The 21,872-nt window shown below is 45.8% G+C and overlaps 4 protein-coding genes and 1 pseudogene across 12 annotated transcripts; 4 read left to right on the top strand and 1 right to left on the bottom strand.

Annotated features, from left to right (window-relative positions):
• Positions 1–230: 230 nt before the first annotated feature.
• On the top strand, positions 231–6,479 carry LOC6527638 (annulin). Of its 2 annotated transcripts, none has more exons than XM_002088690.4 (3): positions 231–693; positions 4,154–6,120; positions 6,189–6,479. In XM_002088690.4, exons 1-3 carry the CDS (start codon positions 555–557, stop codon positions 6,411–6,413), a joined length of 2,331 nt encoding a protein of 776 aa, XP_002088726.1. In that variant the 5' UTR covers positions 231–554; the 3' UTR covers positions 6,414–6,479. The 2 variants fall into 2 exon arrangements, with proteins under 2 accessions (XP_002088726.1, XP_015053734.1); XM_015198248.3 differs by lacking the exon at positions 231–693 and adding an exon at positions 1,544–1,879.
• An 18-nt stretch (positions 6,480–6,497) lies between these two features.
• On the top strand, positions 6,498–8,581 carry LOC6527640 (annotated as a pseudogene).
• Positions 8,582–8,873: 292 nt separating this feature from the next.
• Positions 8,874–11,088, bottom strand: LOC6527641 (inactive pancreatic lipase-related protein 1). 2 transcript variants are annotated; one of them, XM_039370614.2, is made up of 4 exons: positions 10,689–11,088; positions 10,024–10,186; positions 9,277–9,908; positions 8,874–9,205 (listed from the first exon to the last, which is right to left on the bottom strand). In XM_039370614.2, the coding sequence occupies exons 1-4, from the start codon at positions 10,732–10,734 to the stop codon at positions 8,973–8,975; spliced, it is 1,074 nt and encodes a 357-aa protein (XP_039226548.1). In that variant the 5' UTR covers positions 10,735–11,088; the 3' UTR covers positions 8,874–8,972. The 2 variants fall into 2 exon arrangements, with proteins under 2 accessions (XP_039226548.1, XP_002088729.2); XM_002088693.3 differs by lacking the exon at positions 10,689–11,088 and adding an exon at positions 10,252–10,524.
• Positions 11,089–11,539: 451 nt separating this feature from the next.
• Positions 11,540–12,197, top strand: LOC6527642 (barrier-to-autointegration factor). The gene is made up of 2 exons (XM_002088694.4): positions 11,540–11,770; positions 11,853–12,197. Exons 1-2 carry the CDS (start codon positions 11,645–11,647, stop codon positions 11,997–11,999), a joined length of 273 nt encoding a protein of 90 aa, XP_002088730.1. The 5' UTR covers positions 11,540–11,644; the 3' UTR covers positions 12,000–12,197.
• A 619-nt stretch (positions 12,198–12,816) lies between these two features.
• LOC6527643 (striatin-3) lies at positions 12,817–20,690 on the top strand. 7 transcript variants are annotated; one of them, XM_015198253.3, is made up of 6 exons: positions 12,817–12,931; positions 14,169–14,747; positions 18,101–18,578; positions 18,661–18,855; positions 19,108–19,164; positions 19,408–20,690. In XM_015198253.3, the coding sequence occupies exons 2-6, from the start codon at positions 14,367–14,369 to the stop codon at positions 20,517–20,519; spliced, it is 2,223 nt and encodes a 740-aa protein (XP_015053739.1). In that variant the 5' UTR covers positions 12,817–12,931; positions 14,169–14,366; the 3' UTR covers positions 20,520–20,690. The 7 variants fall into 7 exon arrangements, with proteins under 7 accessions (XP_015053739.1, XP_015053737.1, XP_015053743.1 ...); XM_015198251.3 differs by having other exon boundaries at positions 18,637–18,855; XM_015198250.3 differs by lacking the exon at positions 12,817–12,931 and adding an exon at positions 12,956–13,126 and having other exon boundaries at positions 18,637–18,855.
• Positions 20,691–21,872: the final 1,182 nt, after the last annotated feature.

The raw sequence follows: 21,872 nt of genomic DNA, 5'->3' as shown, positions 1-21,872 counted from the left end.
ACAATCCTGAACTGCTGACAATCAAAGTCAATAATGATTCACGATTCAAGACAATTCTGTGAAGCTGATCAATTTCCACACGCATCTCTGCTTTTTGGACACCCGAGGCCATCAACTAAGTGACACCGTTGACCCACCAACAGCCACATGGCATATGGTATGTAAAATGTGAAGCGTTCGGGTTAGACGACCGATCGATTCCTATATTCAGTATCATTCGAGTGCTGGAGCTTCATAGACCGCTTCGAAGCACCTCCATCGACGGCGGTGACGTGATCGCAGCTGTTACAGTTTAAACTGCCTCGACTTTGCATTCCGCGGGCAGTTTAGCCCAAAAATGACACGCCAGTTAATTGCGGACAGCGCAGTGGTGGGGTTCTAGAGAAGAGTAGCAGTCATATTCCGAAGTTCAAATACCACTCCTACAAATCCATCAGCGAATCAACCAAGTACGGCTTATCATCGCCAGGCGAACCGGTTTGCCCAAGCAGATAAAGCCACAAAACGCCCGCACTTGAAAAATAACTGGGTGTTGCCGTAGTGCGACTTGAAACATGGGTCAGAAACTAACGTGTTGCAAGGAGTGCGGCGATTGGAAGTGGTGCTCAACTCAGGACGGCGAGGAGCCAACGCTGCGTATACGCAATGCCAATGCCAACTATTTCACGGGTGCTCCGCAAGGCGACAAAACAGGTTGGTTCAAGTCACCAAATAAATAAACACATAGATCGCAACATCTTACTCAATCAACATGGCATAGTTCAAACAGCAACTTGACATTGACATTTTACACAAAAATATGTATTGAGGAACTATACTATATTCTGAAGCCCAAGATCTTGAATTAGATGTTTTTCTCGAATTTCTCAATTTATTCTACGACAAGTTTTAAGGCCGTTAAGTAAGATTTTATCTATGCGTTCCGCTTACCAACGTCTCAAATTGATTCACTTTTGTAGTGTATGGCAGCGATCCAAACAATTAGGCATTTGTTCTATAGCTATTTGCCTTTTATGAATGCAAATTTGTAGCCGTGGGTGTTAGACACTCATAGTCGAGCTGCCCACAGAGTAGTTTCTTCCCCCGAATTGCTCATTTCATACCTGCAATTGCGAAAATTAAATTAAAATAAACAAAGCATGAAGCAGCAGCTGTTGATTGACACATAGCTTACACAGCAGTTTGCATTGCCAAAAATGTGATATTTAAACAATTATTGATGATAAACATTCAATGAAATGATTAATTTGCCACTCGAAAGCACTCTATGCTCACCTATTGACCATGTTGGTCAAGATGTTGCCAATGAACGATGACGTAGTTGCTGGTCAAAACACAAAACAAAGCCAACAGCTTCTTGGCCACAACGGGTCCATCGCAGTTGCCCCGAAGCGCGGCTTCCCGTCCATAATTAATAATAACCGAGCAGAACTCAGAGTGCCAGAGTGCCAGAGAGACGGAGAAATACATAGCTAGAGAATTGGTATTGAGAGCCATACTCGTACACTCGAAACTGAAACTTGTGGCCCAGCCAATTTCCGATCAGTTAAGTTCAAAGCGTCGCGCTGTTCACATCGACAGATCTTCTATCCGTATATCCCATAGATAGATTATCTATAGAGCGCAGTATCCGTTAGTTTGATTCTTCTTTTGTGGCTATTACCGGTGTAGCCCCTCCTGTTAACCGTAACACATAAATTGCGGCTTAGAGCGGTCTTCTTTCATACAAAAGCATCGTATTAGCCGGAACCCAAAAAGTGACAGATGAGCTATTGGTATCGCAACTACACGCCCAGTTGGCTGCAGCGATGGTGGCCAAATTCTCCGCCCAGAAGAGTGAATCCTTTTCGCAACACACGACCTTCGGCAGATCTTGAAGGTACATATTATAATATATATAAATAATAAATAATCCTGGAAGTGTGTCACAGATCGAAATATTTGTGAATCATTAAAATGGGATTTTAATTGGTTTGGTAGTGGTTTTTTCGGTCTATGACTTCATTTTGTGCGTTTCTGTTTTTAATTCTTGTTTAGGTTGTTTTACGAGTTTAAGAGGGTTCCCCATAGAAATTCCAAAAAAATATATACATATAAATAGTTATACCCGTTACTCGTAGAGTAAAAGGGTATACTAGATTCGTTGAAAAGTATGTAACAGGCAGAAGGAAGCGTTTCCGACCATATAAAGTATATATATTCTTGATCAGGATCAATAGCCGAGTCGATTTGGCCATGTCCGTCTGTCCGTCTGTCTGTCCGTATGAACGTCGAGATCTCAGGAACTACAAAAGCTAGAAAGTTGAGACTAAGCACACAGACTCCAGAGACATAGACGCAGCGCAAGTTTGTCGATTCATGTTGCCACGCCCACTTTAACGCCCACAAACCGCCCAAAACTGCGACGCCCACACTTTTGAAAAATGTTTTAATATTTTTTCATTTTTGTATTGGTATGGTAAATTTCTATCGATTTGCAAAAAAAACTTTTTGCCACGCCCACTCTAACGCCCACAAACCGCCCAAAACTGCCACGCCCACACTTTTGAAAAATGTTTTAATATTTTTGCATTTTTGTATTGGTCTTGAAAATTTCTATCAACTTGCAAAAAATCTTTTTGCCACGCCCACTCTTACGCCCACAAACCGCCCAAAGCTGCCACGCCCACACTTTTGAAAAATGTTTTGATATTTTTTCATTTTTTTATTAGTTTTGTAAATTTCTATCTATTCGCCAAAAAACTTTTTGCCACGCCCACTCTAACGCCCACAAACCGCCAAAAACTGTCCTTCGCACTTACACTAGCTGAGTAACGGGTATCAGATAGTCGGGGAACTCGACTATAGCGTTCTCTCTTGTTTTTTAAATTAATTTCTTGTAAATTGTTTCGCTTCAATTGTATTTCAAAATTGATCGATCGTAAAATAGATTTATATTACAAACAAAGATTTATATTATTTATAACAATCTGCAAGTAGTACTCATGTTTGAATAAATCTATTCCCCCTTATCGTTGGAATTTTATATAATAATGTTTAATAGATTTTATTGTTGATCTATGACTTCATTTTGTTTGCCTTTGTTTTGCGTATTTCTATTTCCGTTTTCAATTTGCATGTTGGGTGATTTGACACGTTTGGGCGGTTCTACTATTCACAATTTTGCGAAACTCACACACAGCCAACCACAAATATGCGCTTAAACAAAACTAAATAAATAGGCAAACAAATATTTGAACTGATCGATCTATTTACATATGCATATTGCAATTGAAAATGCGCTATTTGAGAAGATTTTCTATTTTAGCGTTTGATTGAAGATGAAAAAAGCCGCATAAGGGAATCAGATCAGCCATGTGGAAACATATGCCCCAATAAATCATAATTGCAAGTAATATAAGTTCCGATTTAAGTTCGATGCTCTATCACTCAAAGAGCTTACTATAAAAATGCTTTTATTTATTGTTCAAATAAAATCCGTGCTTGTTCGTGAGAAAGAAATCGAAGAAATCTATTTTGGTTTCCAGCACTGCGACCCTCAGTGACCTCAGCAAATTGAATTTCAATTATTAACGACTTTATTTCACTTCTGCCTTTAACAACAAGGCAACATGTTACCAAAAAACTAATAGTCATTTTTATGAAAAGTATTGTTTTCTAATCTGATTTAATTAACCTATTTCACCCCTATTTTCACTTTCATCCAGAACTCTTGGCTTTTTATTTAGTTACCCTATGGTTAAAGTAAGTTTTCTATATTTCGTTTTGATATATTATTTAAATTTTCTGTTGGTTCTACTAGTGCGTTGGTGTCGCATTTATTGTCCACTACGAAAATTAATTGGCTTGGCATTGATCTTTTGGCCATTGTGGCACAAGTTTGTTAAGTTTATGGCCAAAGGCGATTAGTCAATTTGTTGCTGCAGCTTTGGGGAATACAACTGGCAGCACATTTGCTGTATGAGATCATCGCCTGCCACAAAAAGAATATCTTTTGAAATCGGGAACTAATTGATGACAGATTTTAATCAGACCCCAACGAAAATACTTATTATTACTCACAAAGAAAATACGCGACGAGCAATCAGGCTGAACTAACTTAACTTATAATCTTCCCAGTTTATAAAGTTCATGTTTTGATTCTCACCAACAGATGGCGCCAGCTCAGCAGTGCTGGGTGTGCTGAAGGTGGATCTGTGCCAGGAAGACAACCACGAGGAGCACCACACGAGCCACTTCTACGCGGCGACGGCCAAGGAGGCGCTGGTGGTGAGGCGTGGCGAGCCCTTCAGGCTGAAGATCCACTTCAATCGGGACTACAGTCCCAGCAAGGATGCCATCAGCTTCATTTTCACGGTGGCAGATGACACCAAACCGACTCCCGGCCATGGAACACTCAATGCCCTGGTGCCGCACGATGGCATCGATTATCTGGGCGACACTTTGGAATGGGGTGCCGGCATTGAAGCGCATGAGGGTCAAACGCTCACGGTGCTGATTAAACCCCCATCCACCTGTCCCGTGACGGAGTGGAAACTGGACATCGACACGAAGCTGCTGGGCGATGGATCGCGGAGCTTTGCCCTGCCGCTGCCCATCTATGTGCTCTTCAATCCCTGGTGTCCGGATGATCAGGTGTATCTGGAGGATCGGGACCAGCGCAAGGAGTATGTAATGCACGACACCACGCTCATCTGGCGGGGATCGTACAACAGATTGCGTCCATCGGTTTGGAAAATCGGTCAATTCGAACGGCATGTGCTTGAGTGCAGCCTGAAGGTACTGGGCACGGTGGGCAGGATTCCGCCGGCCTACAGAGGCGATCCCGTGAGAGTTGCTCGAGCGTTGTCCGCACTGGTGAACTCGGTGGATGATGATGGTATCCTGTTGGGCAACTGGTCGGAGGACTTCTCCGGCGGCGTGGCACCCACCAAGTGGACGGGCTCGGTGGAGATTCTACAGCAATTCCACAAGACCCAGAAGTCGGTGAAGTTCGCACAGTGCTGGAATTTCAGCGGTGTTTTGACCACCATTGCGAGGTGTTTGGGCATACCCTCTAGGATCATCACTTGCTACTCCTCCGCTCACGATACACAGGCCTCGCTCACCGTGGACGTATTCATCGATGCCAACAACAAGAAGTTGGATGCAGAGACCACGGACTCCATCTGGAACTACCATGTGTGGAACGAGCTCTGGATGCAGAGACCCGACTTGGGTGTGGGCGAGCACGGCACCTTCGATGGCTGGCAGGTGGTGGACGCCACTCCGCAGGAGGCATCCGATAACATGTACCGCGTGGGACCCGCATCCGTTTCGGCGGTGAAAAACGGCGACATCCTGCGACCCTTCGATGGCGGCTTCGTCTTCGCGGAGGTGAATGCGGATAAGCTCTATTGGCGCTACAATGGACCCAGTCAGCCGCTTAAGCTGCTCCGGAAGGATACGTTGGCCATTGGACACCTGATCAGCACGAAGGCGGTGCTCAAATGGGAAAGGGAGGACATCACCGATACCTACAAGCATGCCGAGCGCTCCGAGGAGGAAAGAAGCACCATGCTCAAAGCCCTCAAGCAATCCCGGCATGCGTTCAGTCGTTACTATCTGAATGACAATTTCAATGAGATTGAGTTCGATATGGAGCTGAAGGACGACATCAAGATCGGGCAGAGCTTCAGTGTGGTACTGAAGGTGGCCAACAAGAGCGAGAGTCGCACCCACATGGCCACGGGTCAGATCAGTTGCGATGCCGTCCTGTACACCGGTGTGGGTGCCATGGAGGTGAAGACTCTGGGCTTTGAACTGGAACTGGAGCCCAAGAGCAGCGACTATGTGCGCATGGAGGTGATCTTCGAGGAGTACTACGACAAGCTGTCCTCGCAGGCCGCCTTCCAGATATCGGCCGCCGCCAAGGTCAAGGACACCGACTACGATTACTATGCGCAGGATGATTTCCGGGTGCGCAAGCCGGACATTAAGTTCCAGCTGGGTGAGGCTGCCATTGTGGCCCAAAAGGAGCTGGACGTTATTCTGCGCCTGGAGAACCCACTGCCCATTCCACTGCACAAGGGTCTGTTCACCGTGGAGGGTCCTGGCATCGAGCAGCCTCTCAAGTTCAAGGTGAGTTCAGCTGGACATTGAAGGATCTCCTTGAAGGATCTCCAACTAACTAACACAAACCTTTACAGATCGCCGAAATTCCAGTGGGAGGCACTGCGGCTGCCACCTTCAAGTACACGCCGCCCTACGCGGGGCGTGGCACCATGCTGGCCAAGTTCACGTCCAGGGAACTGGACGATGTGGATGGCTACAGGCACTACGAAATCGAGCCACGGCCGGAGGATCTGCTGCAGCCCAATGGAAGCCATCGAAGCAGCAACATCATCCGCAGACGCACCGATGTAATTGCCTAAATGCATTGCCCTTTTGTATTGCTTAGGTTAAGTGATTTGTTGTAAATAATATTATTAATACCGTTACTTGTAGAGTAAAATGGGGTATACTATATTCATTGAAAAGTGTGTAACAGGCAGAATTCAACATTTTTTACGATTTGTTTAACAACAATCACAAGTATCAGCTGTTAATATTTTGATAGAAATATTTTCGCGAGCATTAGCACAGAGAAGCGGTTGAGAATCTCTTTGAAAGTGCTCTTAAATCGGTAAGAAAAGTGCCGGCTATTATCGCCGAGGTTGTAATCATGACTACCAACTAAAAACTGGCCATGTCATGGTGTCGAAAGCGTCGCAGGGAACCCTATAAAAACTGCCCCAACATTTCATCATGCAGATCAGTAAATCGTCATAGGTCGAGCACTGCGATTGCGAATCGGGAGCAACTACACAACATGTTCGTTTTAATATACCTTCTGATTGCGATTTCTTCGCTTTTGGCCTACTTGCACCACCGCAACTTCAACTACTGGAGTCGCCGCGGAGTGCCGCACGATGTGCCACATCCACTGTATGGCAACATGGTCGGATTCCGAAGGAATCGAATGATGCACGACTTCTTCTTCGACTACTACAACAAGTACCGGAAGAGCGGCAATCCCTTCGTGGGCTTTTACTTTCTGCACAAGCCGGCCGCCTTCATTGTGGACACCAAGCTAGCGAAGAACATCCTGATCAAGGACTTCTCGAACTTCGCCGATCGCGGCCAGTTCCACAACGGGCGCGACGATCCGCTTACGCAGCACCTGTTCAATCTGGACGGAAAGAAGTAGAAGGATATGCGTCAGCGGCTGACGCCCACGTTCACCTCGGGCAAGATGAAGTACATGTTCCCCACGATGGTCAAGGTGTCCGAGGAGTTGGTCAAGGTGATCACGGAGCTGGTGCCCGCCGCCCACAACGGAGCTGTGCTCGAGATCAAGGATCTGATGGCCAGATACACCATCGATGTGATTGGCAACTGTGCCTTCGGCATTGAGTGCAATACGCTGCGCAACCCAGTCAGCGATTTCCGCACCATGGGACTAAAGGTGTTCACCAATTTCCGTCACGGGAAACTGCTCACCATGTTCATGTTCAGCTTTCCCAAGCTGGCCAGCAGGCTGAGGATGCGCATGCTGCCAGAGGACGTCCACCAGTTCTTCATGCGCCTTGTCAACGATACGATTGCCCTCAGGGAGCGGGAGAACTTCAAGAGGAATGACTTCATGAACCTGCTGATCGAGCTGAAACAGAAAGGACGCGCCACCCTGGACAATGGTGAGGTGATCGAGGGCATGAACATTGGTGAACTGGCCGCCCAGGTGTTCGTCTTCTATGTGGCCGGCTTTGAGACCTCCTCCGCGACTATGAGTTACTGCCTGTATGAGTTGGCCCAGAATCAGGGCATCCAGGACAGGCTGAGGAACGAGATCCAAACGGTGCTGGAGGAACACGAGGGGCAGCTAACATATGACGCCGTCAAGGCCATGACCTACTTGAACCAGGTCATCTCAGGTAGGTGTCCTAACTGGAACAACCCAAACCCAACAGGTATTCTAACTGGTTTTACCCTCTATCTTATCAATCTTATCTCTATGCAGAAACCCTGAGGCTCTACACCTTGGTGCCCCACCTGGAACGGCAGGCCCTCAACGACTACGTGGTGCCGGGCCACGAAAAGTTATTGATTGAGAAGGGCACCCAGATCATAATCCCCGCCTGTGCCTACCATCGCGATGAGGATCTTTATCCCAATCCTGAGGTCTTCGATCCCGAACGCTTCTCGCCGGAGAAAGTGGCCGCCCGCGAGTCCGTGGAGTGGCTGCCCTTCGGCGACGGACCGCGCAACTGCATCGGGATGCGGTTTGGACAAATGCAGGCCCGCATTGGTCTGGCTCAGATCATCAGACGGTTCCGGATATCCGTCTGCGACAAGACAGAGATACCACTAAAGTTTAACCCCGCTTCCGTAGCTATGGTCCCCATTGGGGGCGTCTACTTGCGGATGGAGCGCATCTAAGCTCCACTTTCTTTGTGCCCATGTATATAGCTTATGATCGGAATGCGAATGTAATGTACAATTTTATTCGTTTTTGGTTTTGTGAAATTGTTAATTAATTAAATAGCATTCGTTGTTGACCATACATATTATGTTTTTGACTTACCCAGCCACATTCACTTATTGGCCTGTGATTAGCAGGTTCATAAATTGCATTTGGTTAAAGTTGCAACTTGCCATGCGAATTGCTACCTTACTAGATATACCCGCTATTCGAAGAGTAAATGGGTATACTAGATTCGTTGAAAACTATGTAACAGACAGAAGAAAGCGTGTCCGTCCGTTTATCTGTCCGTATGAATGTCGAGATTTAAGGAACTATAGAAGCTAAAGAGTTGAGATTAAGCATACAGTTTCCATAGACATAGACTCGCTGATTTCAGAGCAAGTGCGATTGCACGGTTTATTTTATGGTATATGTAATAATAATATTTGTAATTAACATAAACTATTTATATTTTCGAAGAGAAGAAGGGTCAATTACTCCATACATCATCGATTCCCAGGGCGTAGCTCGGTTTGTTGGCCGTCTTCACAAAGAATACTCCACGAGCTTCGCGCGGAACCGGATCACCCATTAGGATCTTTTCGCCAGTACAGTTCTTTCCCTTGAGCTCATCCAGTCCGGAGCAGGGAACACCATAAAATCCTTTGGGAGAGTTTATAGACTCGGCGTAATATTCATAAGAACGTCCATGACTGCAACCAGCTGGAATATTAAAAAAAAAATTTGATGACAATTTTGCTTGGCAGAAATTAAAAAACGATTCGAGTACGCACTGAAAATCTGTGAAAGCTCCTTGCAGCCTGGCTGCGGTGGTCCACCACCATTTGGATAGAAATCCACCATGCCGATGGGCTTGCGGAAACCCAGGTATCCGGCACAGCTGTGAATCACATCCACAAAGTTGGCGTCCGTGTCGTCCAAGTGATTCTCGGGACCGATGCAATCCTCGAAAGCGGGACGAGCTGGATCCAAGCCCGTGATGCGATTCACCCTGTACTTTGTGTACGAACCAGCATAGCCCATGATGTGCGCACCCAGACTGTGGCCAATCAAATGAATCCTATTCGGATCCGCATCCTTCTCCTCCACCAGCAGATCAATTAGCTTGGCCACTGCCCTGCCCACCTGCACCGTGTATCTGGCTGGGGTCAGGTAGTATATATTGTCCGCCTGATCCTTCCAGTTGATGGCGAACACGTTCACCTGGCCACGTTCGATATAGGCACCACGAATCGATTGAATGGAATTACTCATGGTGCTGGACTTCCAGCCGTGCACGAGGATCTTGGTGTCCAGTTCCGGGTTGAACTTCTCCGCCATCTCCTGCCAGGTGTCCCGCTTGTGACGCTGCGGAAACTCAAAGTTGTTGTCATCTATCCAGAAGTCGGCGCTGGAACTGGAGTCGCTGAAACAGGAGGATCAAAACTGTGACAACTTCGAAAGAAAACTCTTTAAACAATTAACATTTAAGTTTGAAATGATTTTAATATTAAAACAAATTAAATACAAAAACCACTCACCTTCCATATAGTTCAAACTTGATGAGCTGAGGCAGATTGATGCGGTTTTCGGGCGGAGGTTCCACCAGGTAGGCCACCTCCGGCTTACCCTGGCCATTGGGCATATAGATCCAGGTCTTGTTGTAATCCTCCTGGTTCAGAGCCACCTCACTACGAATGCCAACTATCAAGGCGGAGAAGAAACATTTGCTTTAGGATGATAGTTATACCGACTTGAGACTATTTTACAGAGAAGCAGCACGGGTCGCACCACTTGGGCGAGGGCAGCGAATCCGGTGATGAGCCACTGCACCACCACAAATGTGGTGGACACCTCGTTGCGACACGGATTTATCACATTGCAAATGCAGGCCAGCGCATTCGAGGACATCTTGACCAGCTAAACGTCGATCTTGTACTGATCGGACGCCGGATCGCCGATGATCGGAGCTCCCAGCTTTAGCTTCCAGCTTCCAGCTCCCAGCTGCCCAGATCCAAGCTCATTAAGGCGGCTGACGCATTAGTAATCCTCGAAACCGGTTCAAGCCCAGCAATTAATTTGTGGCCTGGAGCGCTTTAATTACTCAGCATCAGTGCGCTGTGTGTGCGCGCAAATCTCGGTCAGGTGAGACAAAGCCACATATGTATGCCCGATTCCCAATTCCCCGTAACTCAACTCAACTCACCCATCCAACCAAGGGCCAGGCCACAAAGCCAGCAAAGCACCAACATCTCTGCGCCAAAGTCGACTTCACTGTGCCACGAGACTTGAGGGTGTGGATTTTATAGCGTATGATAAGCTAGCAGAGGGCCAGGTGTCAATCAAGACTGGAGTTTGGGACGGACTGCTGGCCAGGTTGAAGCCTCGATCGGAAGGGTCTTCGTGTTATCAATCCAACTCAGTGGGGCGTACCAAGCGCGGCGCTGTTAAACTGGGTTAACCCCAGTTCTTTGGTGCATACTAATCGATGGTGCATTGCCCCGATATTGAAAAGTGGAACAATTTAATGATTTGAAACTGCAGAAATACCTTCGATAGATTGGATAACTAAGTTACAATTACAATTTCTTATTAAACAAGGCATGTTGCACTTAATGTTTTTGTTAATATTATGTACAAACTGTTTTATCTAAATAAAACATTTTTTTAGACTTCCAATTATAATAATTAAGTAAAAAAAAAATAATTTAATGCCGTAACAATTTTAATGCTACATTAGGTATTCAAAATCCATAACGGTCATGTAAAATACCGTGGACCAAACAATGTAAGTATACATCTTACATGTCATAATTGGCCGGTATTCAACTTAAGTAAATTACAAAAATGTCCTACGCGAAATTTCTGACATTTTTGAATGCATTTAATAAAACTCTGTTTTTTGGCAATGTTTTTTGATTTAAATTATAAAGCTTGATTAATTTTTGGGTGGTTAAACAAGTAAAGCCGAGAATATTACGTGGCCTGCTACCATGCAAAATTTGATTTGGTATATTTAGGTCTGCTGTGGTATATTCGGTAATATCACTTGCAGCCACACTGGTTGTGCGTCATTTTCAGAAACGCCGCGAATATTTTGCCATTGAAATCTAGCTTAGCACTGGAATTTCGCAACGCACAATAAAAAAGCAAACAGCAGACATGTCGGGCACCTCGCAGAAATACAGGAACTTTGTGGCGGAGCCCATGGGCAATAAGTCGGTGACGGAACTGGCCGGCATCGGGGAAACCCTTGGTGGACGCTTGACGGACGCTGGATTCGACAAGGTGCGTGTGTAAATATGATGACGCCATGTGCGCAAATAAACAATGCCGCCAAGTGCTAGCGAAACATTTCCGTCCATTTTAGGCCTACACTGTGCTGGGACAGTACCTGGTGCTGAAGAAGGACGAAGAGCTCTTCAAGGACTGGATGAAGGAGGTGTGCCACGCGAGCTCCAAGCAGGCATCCGATTGCTACAACTGCCTCAACGATTGGTGCGAGGAGTTCTTGTAAGATGGGCAAAGATTGAAGCGTCGGCACACTCGAGTATTTCGATCAAAGGGAATCTGCTAAAGGCATCGGTCAATCAAGTCAAGAAAGTGGCCGCAATACTAGCTAAGCATTTGCCGTGTTCATGTTCATAACACTGTTAGTATGTAGCTGTAAGGTGTAATTTAATGTCTAACCCGAATAAATGTACAGTCATGGGAACGATCCTGTTTTGCACAAAGTACAGTAGGTGTCAATCATTTGTTCGTCACGAACAAAGAAGCGTTTAATTTATTTCATTGGCGCACAACAATAAGTAGCAATTTGAAACGCAGATTGCGGATTAGACCATGTGCAGATCGGTTGGCGACTATATCATCCTAATATTTCGAGTGGGACATCTGACTCGCTGAAATGAGCGTATTTTGAAGTGAATTTTATTTTGTAATGGACATCCTAGTGAATTCTGTCTTTTTCTTGATTTTTTATTTTTGGGCGGATGTTGACTGATTATTCAGCCATTCCTGGAAAACTATAACTTCTTTGGTTATTCGAATATGATTTCTAATGGTAGTTTTGAAACCTTTTGTTATTATTAGAGTGAAGCTAACAGGTTTTCCTTAAAGCAACACGCATAAACGGTTAAAAATAAATTTAAATATATTTAATTTTCATCCAAAAGTCTTACTTTGAAAATGTGCCCAGCATTAAATACTTAAAATAATAAAATAAACAAAATAAATAAAATAATTTAAAAAACGAATTTTAAAATTAGTGGTATTAAATAGTATTTCTCGATACCGGAGTGGTATTAAATAGTATTTATTTTGGGCATGGTGGTATTTTCTATCGTTATCGGCGCGGTCACGCTGCTAAGAATTACATTACGCGTGAATACCAATGAAAATCAAGAGAAAAATTGCAAAACATAGCCAAGCGGTGCAATAAATCGCAAAGTAAGAAGCGCAAAATGAGCAAATGCCGTTTGCGCGGATAAAAGTGCAAAAACACCAAACGATAGATTAAACAAAGTGAAATTAACTCGGCTTTGGCATATGCGTACATCAGTGTGCCAGTGTGTGTGTGTTTTTCTTTGTATATAGACTCGCAGAGCGAGACGGCCATATACGGCGGCAGACGGGACGGTGCAGGTGCGCGAGTGCGAGCGAGAGAAAGGCTGTGCGGGCACTGCTACACTGTGTGTTATTTCAGAGTTCCAGGCCAAACATTCTGATGTGCGGCCGAATCAAATCGACTTTTTGTGTGCATCGCCCAGCGTTCGCCTTAATTAATTAGTGATTGCAAATGGGTGCAATTATGCACAAAATTACGGACTAATACCACTGCCCGCGTCTCGCTCTCTCCTTCTCCCTTCCAAATAGTCGTTTGCTCTTCGCACACAATACGGTGAACCCTGCGAAAGGTAGCAACAACGTTTCCTTGGAAAAAGCTGTAAATAGTAAACAAAATTGTCAAGTTAACGAGCCCAAGTTTTCAAAATAAGGTTCGAGTACGTTGGCAGCGGCTGCCCAGGCAGCAAAGAAAAACAAAGACGCAGTACAAGATTTAGCTGGACAGCAAGGAAGAGTTGAAAAGTTAAAGCACAAAAAAAAAACGAGAGAAACAAGAACCCCACCAAAATCCCCGCCGTGTGCTTGTGTGTGTGTGCCATTCAAATTTCCCTGCATTTGGGTGAGTGTGCGTGCGTGCGTGTGTGTGTGTCAGTTTAATTTTCCTACCAATATTCGCTTTTCCAAGGTGTGGATTTTAACCGAACCCCCGCTTAAATTGATAAAGCTTCAAACTCTTGCGTTACATCAGCTGTTTTACGGCTTTATGTGCTATAATTTACGCTTTTCCCGAAAGACGTTGGCAACACTAGAGCGTAAAAGAGAATAAAGAATCGCGAGTACCGTAAAGACGAAGAGAGAGAGAGAGAGAGAGAGTTAGAGAGTGTGAGCGAGAGAGAGGGGGATGTGGGGGCGGTTCCGGTGCGAGAAAACGTAGTAGTAGTACATAAAGAGAGTGCGAGCGAGAGGGAGGCAGCGAGCGAGTGTCCTGCGGCTGCTCCCCCTCCCCTCCGTTGCCTTTCCATTCGGAAAATTCAATGACCTCATTTGTTTCATGTGCGGAACTTTGCTCTTCTTTTCCAAACCTAAAAAAAAAACCACAAAATAAAACCCGAAACAACAGGATATATCGTTGGACCAGCGAGCAATCAAGTTCGAGAGAGCGACAAACAAAGGACCGTGCACTGGGCACCCGAAGGCAGACAGCTGGCAACGAATCAGGAGTGGATCAGGAGAGCAGGATCAGCGGGCACAGGATCAGGAGCAGGCAAAGAATAACACCCGGCACACCCAGCACAGCCACTGAGAGCGACGTGAACCAATGGGCACCAATTCGGGAGCCACCGCTGGCATTAACAACAAGCCGGTTGGCGGTGCAACAGGAGCCGGCGTCCTAGTTGGCGGCGGTGTGGGCGGTGCCAACTCCTCGATCGGCGGTGTCCTGTCCAACAGCTTGGGCGGCGGCGGCGGCGGTCTGAGCATCAGCGGCCTCAACGCTGGTGGACAGAACGCCAATGTGGGCGGAATGGGCAACGTTGGCGGCGACGACGGCGGCAACGGGATGGTGGGCGGCGGTGTAAATAACCAGCAGGCCACCACGCCCCAGTACACAATACCGGGCATCTTGCACTTCATCCAGCACGAGTGGTCGCGCTTCGAGCTGGAGCGATCACAGTGGGACGTGGACAGGGCCGAATTGCAGGTGAGTGATCAATTGATCTTTGGCTATATTGCTCATAACTGTTCTATGGAATTCGATAAATCTGTACGTTGGGAAAAGTGAATCAGATATGAGCTTAAGATATTAGTTCCACCATCGATTTAGTTCTCTTCCTGCAATATTTTACACAAGTTTTCTTATTTGCTGAAACGTATGAATCATTCACTATTGATTAGTACTTATAAAAGTAATCGCTGGGACAGATAGTAGTGACGTGCGTGGTGCTTAGTTATAAAGAAACCAATGAAACTGCAAATTGTTTGTCCTAGAAAGGACACCAAAATATTACCCGACCATTACTTACTAAGCCAGAACAAAGGCAATTTGGCAAGCACGTTATTTCGAGGCACACGGAGGGTGAAAAGGTCCTTGCTTATCGACAGCGGGAGCTTACTTTCCATTTCAATGATTTTCCGAGGCGCTAATGCATGAACATGCAAGGAAAAACGGCCAGGGGGAGCGCCATCGCATTGCCCCTGGCTTGGCTTGTCTGCATGCAAGCGAATCGAGTTGAGCAATTGCCGTCATCGAGTTTTTATGCTCTGTTTGTCGCAGACGGCAAACGATTCCCCAAAAGCCTGTAGTCAGTCCGTCCCCCCACAAAAGCGATATAAGCGTAGCCGCTGGCAGGATAATTTGATCGTATTATCGCTGGATATTACTAGACCTGTAACCTGCCCCACACCAGCAGCACCATCGTCAATGTCAATGTCGTCCCACGCCCTATCGCTTTCACCTGCCAAGCGGCCAGATAACGAGGCGGTATCGATAACGAGGCACCGTCCGTTACGCTCCGAATGCAACGTGACATTCAAGTCTGTCTCCCCGCTTTGCATCTTGTGGAAAAGTGGCATGGCGAAAAACCAAAAAAAAAAAAAATTACAAAACAAACAAAAAGCCAAGTTGACAACGCACATTTGTCGCCGCGATTTATGAACCTGTTCGCCTTGTTTGGCGTTTTGGCCAAAATGAATCTGGCGAATCGGGTGGGCAGCGGCAGCAGCAGCAGCAGAGGCGACGCCATCCGTGATTCCGAGATGGCTCTGTTTCAGCAGTCGTGGCATCGTTCCCTGCCCATCCCCGGCTGCCTGGATCTATTTATACCTTCCATGCACATGGCACATCGCCGCTTTGTGTGCCAGTGCCGACTGCTGCGAATGCAACGTCCTTGTCCCAACGAATCTCAGTTTCCCCGGTCTTCCCATGAATGCATCCACTTCCACTTCCACTTCCTACTCGGTCGGCTTTTCCTGCTGTCGCGTTTGTCAGGCAATTAACTTGCACTGTGGTCGGAATCTCTTTAGTTGAGGAACATTTATGGCTAGAGTTTATTATGTTTCTATGGTGCATTTTCATCTGATATGAGATACCATATTCCAAATGTTCATTCTTTCTAATAAGAAATTGTAGGTTGATCTTACATACTAACTATACATAAGTAAAAAACCATTAAAAAAATTTCATTACATTTTTTGCATATGCTATGACTTTGTAAAGTCTTAACGCGTTTCTCATTTGCCATTCGTAAACAAAATATATCTCTTTAACGTTTAATATCATATGTAGCTAAAAATTAGTGAAAAATTCTTTAGAAATGATTACACCTGCTTTGAGAACACTGTAAGCCAGAATGACGCGACAACTGCTAATATATTTTCAATAATTTCGCCATTGCAAAAGTGTTTGTGTGCGAATGCATTTACAGATTAGAGAAGCCAACGTCGCCGGCTCTTGCCATATTAATAATTCTATTTATACGCCCTTGTGTACAATATGCTCACTTCCCGACCGCATTATGCAATGGACAATTCCAAGAGGCGCCCCTCCCCCTTTGGTTAGCCAGCATTTTTCAGAAATGTTAAGCGAAATCTTCGTTCTTCACTCGGCCCATTAAGTTACAAATGCGCATTTGTCATGGCATTCGTAATTTCTAATTGCGAATACACGGCGAATAAAAACCAGTTGCATGTCGCGGAGCGATTTGTGTGAATTTCTTGCTTTTGCTCAGCTCCAAGGCGTTAGCGTGTGTGTTACCTGTTTTGGCCCTTTTGGCTCCAGCGGCCAGCCAATTCGTATATCCGGACTAGAAGCGCGCTGCTTTTAATTGGCCAGCTTAAGGAGCCAAATGAAATGCCATTGAGCGGTAATTAAAATGCACAACATGTTTCCATTAACAGCAGCAGCACTGAGCAGCACAAAGAGTGTTTCTACCGCCCTTTGGTTGCTATTAGCATGGGCGAATTGTTATTGTTGCTGGTTCTGGTTTTGGTTTTGGTTCTGCGCTCGCCTCATTCCACAGACATGCGTTCGCTCGCTACAGTCGCGGCCAAAGCTATAGGGCTCTCTATCTGTAAATGATAAATGCAGAAAAAATTGATTAATAGGATAATAGTGGTTCAAGAAGTTTGTACTTTTTCTATTTATGCAAAAATTACTCTGCACTTATCGCAAACTTCTGTTCATGAGTTTATTCAAATGAATGGAAATTGCACATAATACACATATCAATCACTAAGCAGGCTGCTATTTGACTGACCAGAAACGTAGAAGCGTGGGTGCTGCCCACTTCCCCTCCATTTTTTGTGGTTTTTTTTTATTTTGCAGGGGCGTCATAGTTTTAGTTCTGACACAAAGTTAGCCAGTTAGAGTAGTAGAGTGAGAAATCAGCAAAAGCAAAAGCAAAAGTTTCGTTCCATTCCTTTAACAGCGCAGCGCATCTATGTCAGGTGCAGTGTTTGCCCCTCGGATGCGAGCACCTCCTGGTTTTTTCCCCACCCCCCCCCAAATGGTCGGGAAAATGCGCAGTCATAACTGCACGCTGTTGCTACGCTTGCTGAATGAACACGAAATGGGTGGAACGAAGGGGGCGGAGTGGAAAACGCTGGGTACATTGCAATTTTTACGCATTTCGATTAGTTAAACCGACGGTTGGCTTAGATACCACCACCTCCTCGCTGCCCGCTGCCCGCAGTTGCCCCTCCAGCTAATTGTGCCAGTTGCAGTGTTTCTTTTTGTATTACTATTAATTGAATTTAATTGTTTTTCGTTGGCCCGACGCAGCGGAGCGTCAATTATGCTCCGCAGCAAACAAACAAACGCAATTGGATTGCAACGGCAGGAAAAATGGGGACAAAGCCGTATGGGAAAGCTATTGCCAGCAGTATTAATTAATTTTCTATAACTCATAGTTTATACATATATATGTTCACTTGGGTGCACTTTCTCTTTCGAAAATCAAAATGAATATCTATGAATGATGTAATGTCCCTGAAATTATTAAGCATCTTTGTAAATCTATTTGAAATCTCTAATCGAATGGCATTCTATACATGCAGGCTCGCATCGCAATGCTGCTTGGAGAGCGCAAGTGCTTGGAAAGCCTCAAATCTGATCTGACGCGCCGCATCAAGATGCTGGAGTACGCCCTGCGCCAGGAGCGGGCGAAGTTCTATCGACTAAAGTACGGCACCGATCCGCCGCAGCTGAACGAGTTCAAGCCGTCGAACGAGGACGCCGGACTGGCCGGTGAGGTGGCCACCGATTCGGAGGTGCCCTACAGCAGTGTCTCCAACACCACGTGGCGGCAGGGACGTCAGATGCTGCGACAGTATCTGGCCGAGATCGGCTACACAGACAACATCATCGATGTGCGCTCAAATCGGGTGCGTTCGATCCTTGGCCTGAACAACAATGCAGAGCACGACGGCAGCGGCGGAGGTCTGGGTGGCGGACTTGGTGGCGGCACCGGCGGCGAGAACCTTAGCCCAAACATCAATGGAAACGAGAGCAACAAGCGCGCATCGGAGACGGAAGGTAGGTGATTGTGTTACGACCCCCCTGTTGGGAGATTTGAATAATTTGCTCACATCAGGCCGTCATACTCCCGCTAAAAAAGTGCAACAATCGATCGATGAAATAATCGTGGACACCGAGGCAGCTGTGATGGCGAACTTTGAGTTCCTGGGCGCCACCGAGATGTCCGACGACGACGAGATATCCGACGACCTAGAGATGGTGGCCACCGACAATGACGACACGGACGTGAAGATGGCCAAACGCGCCAAATCTGGCAAGGATATGCTTACCGAGGGTAAGTTCCGTTTCCGGATATTAGCCACTTTGCTCGCAGCCCTCTTCCCGCATGGGCCCGCCTCGAATTTACGCATTTTTGTTCGCCAAATCGTAGCAATAACGAAATCAATTCGGCTTAGATCCCCAGCTCCTTAAAAACTCCCACGTATCAATGTAACCTAGTTTATGGTTGGCTTCTTGTCTTACGCTTTTTGTTTTTGTTTCTGCTTCTGTTTCTTTGGCAACTGTTCTACGTCTTCTACGTTCGTAGATCTTGAGGCCGATGTGGGAGAGCAGCTATTGAACGATATGAATCTCATGACTGAAGGTGCTTTTCAACTGATCTAACATGCTTTTGCCTATAACAAATATTTGAACTACAAGGATGTGTACAGAAAATGAATATCACAAAGACACAGTTGGTTATGATGTTTAAATTCCTTAAAGAGTAATTTAACTTTCAAACACAACCAACAAAGTATCCGTGCTTATCTAATCTGGCGATCCTTGAGTCTTCGAACCTACCAAACAATTTGATTCATACTCACTGTATTTCTTAATCTTCCCACAGAGGTGGACGGCTCGTTGGGACTGGGTGAGCTTGCCCAGCTGACGGTGAATAACGAATCTGATGGCGCCTACGATGCGAACTCCAAGGATGGAACTGGCGGCAGTGCCGGCGGTGCTGGTTACCGCAAAACCTGGAACGCCAAGTATACGCTTCGCTCGCACTTTGACGGCGTACGATCACTTATCTTTCATCCAGAGGAGCCGGTGCTGATCACCGCCTCCGAGGATCATACGCTTAAACTGTGGAACCTACAAAAGACGGTGCAGGCCAAAAAGTCGGCCAGCTTGGACGTAGAGCCGCTGTACACGTTCAGGGCCCACACTGGTCCAGTTCTGTGCCTGGGCATGTCGTCCAGCGGTGAGACATGCTATTCTGGCGGCCTGGACGGCAACATTGAATGCTGGCAGTTGCCGTCACCGAACATCGATCCATACGATTGCTACGATCCGAACGTGCATTCCGGCACGCTCGAGGGGCATACGGATGCCGTATGGGGCCTTACCACCATGCAAAGCAACATTGTGTCATGCTCAGCAGACGGAACGGTTAAGCTGTGGTCGCCCTACAACAAGGAACCGCTGCTGCGCACATACACAGCCTCCGAGGCAGAGGGTGCACCCTCCTCCGTTGACTTTGTTCGCAATGAGGTGGACCACATCGTGGTGGCCTACAACAGTGCTCACTGCATCGTGTATGATACGGAGACGGGCAAGCAGGTGGTGCGTCTGGAGGCGGCGCAGGAGATGTCTGGCAACACGGGGAAGTTCATCAACAAGGTGGTGTCACACCCAACGCTCCCGATTACGATAACCGCGCACGAGGATCGCCACATCCGCTTCTGGGACAACACATCCGGCACGCTAGTACACTCGATGGTGGCGCATTTAGAGCCGGTCACCTCGCTGGCCGTCGACGCACACGGTCTGTATTTGCTATCCGGCTCGCACGACTGCTCGATACGGCTGTGGAACCTGGACAATAAGACGTGCGTGCAGGAGATCACAGCGCATCGCAAGAAGTTTGACGAGAGCATATTCGATGTGGCCTTCCATGCCACAAAGCCGTACATTGCTAGTGCCGGGGCCGATGGCCTCGCCAAGGTGTTTGTCTAAGTAAGACCATCATCTCCCTGGCCGCGTCGGATCGAACGAATTCAGAATTCGGAATCCAGAGTGCATATTGCAGATGCAGAATCCACAGCCAGCAACTCACAGCTAAGCGATTGCGAGTTCGAGTTAAATAATTATACATACATTATAAATATACTATACATTTAAATCTAATTATACTTCAACCGAGAACAACAACCAATTATGCATACAATAATAAGAGAGGGAAGAAAAAAAAAACAAACACAAAACAAAACATAAACATAAACATACAAATAATTGCTAAAAGGTAAAACAAAAAAAAGAAATAAATTCAAAATGAGAAACGGCATTTTCGAGCAGAGCAAACAGAGTCAAGTAACAGACGAGAGTCACGTAATCTAGGAACGTAATTCTAAAGCAATGCATAATACGGCAAATAACCACAAATAAGTGCAACACATGAACATAATGTATCTGTTCAAAAAATAACACCCCGTAGCAATGAAAAAGTTTGATCTTGCTGTGGATTCCACCAGTAGTTGGCGGGATCAACCCAAGATCGATCCTCTTTTCGGTTCTAGTTTTAAAAGCACTTGCACAGCGATTGTTCTATACCGAGTTTGCCTATAAATCAGTCAGATCTCCTGTACATTTTATATACATACACAAAAACACGGATATATATATATATATATTTACTTATTCTATGCCTATGGCAAATATGGAGAGTGGAGCGTCTGGCCGGACACCTTCATAGGCACTCTCGCTGTGCAAGTGCCAGGACACGTTTCCTCCGCTGCAGGCTGCAATTGTACGCACTGCAGGCGGGGGAAACTGTGTGTAAAACATTTACGTAACGATTAACGATGTAGACGATCAAATTCTGTAGACTAAGCAAGGCATATACATATAACCAAACCATATAACCCGACCCCATATTAGCGAAAGAGCGAGAAAAAATTGTAAATTAACATTAATTAGAGGACAGTCGAGGTGCGACTACGATGGAGGCGGGTTTATTTATGCAGGTAGCAAGTCGAAAACACACACACAAACACAAAACTGAATGTGGGACGAAAATTGAACAATTAGTACATGCAGAATATTGCTTCTATAATTTCAATTGTCATTACCAAGGGAGTACGCAATGCTTGATGAACCACGACCATGTGAGGATGAGATATAAATAATAATTGCAGGCAAGCTATAAACGTATGCTAAGCTATTTATTTAATTTATGCATAGTATTAACGAATGAAAGAAACAAACAAACAAAATGTTGGCGCCAATCGCTGTTCCAATGGATTTCGTAGTTGAATATAATTAGATTCGCTTACCATGGATGCGTACTCGTAATTTTAATCAAGTGAATTA

This window comes from Drosophila yakuba, chromosome 2L (assembly GCF_016746365.2).
Source record: "Drosophila yakuba strain Tai18E2 chromosome 2L, Prin_Dyak_Tai18E2_2.1, whole genome shotgun sequence".
In the NCBI taxonomy this organism is placed as follows: domain Eukaryota; kingdom Metazoa; phylum Arthropoda; class Insecta; order Diptera; family Drosophilidae; genus Drosophila; species Drosophila yakuba.
This window is presented reverse-complemented; position numbering and strand designations above follow the sequence as displayed.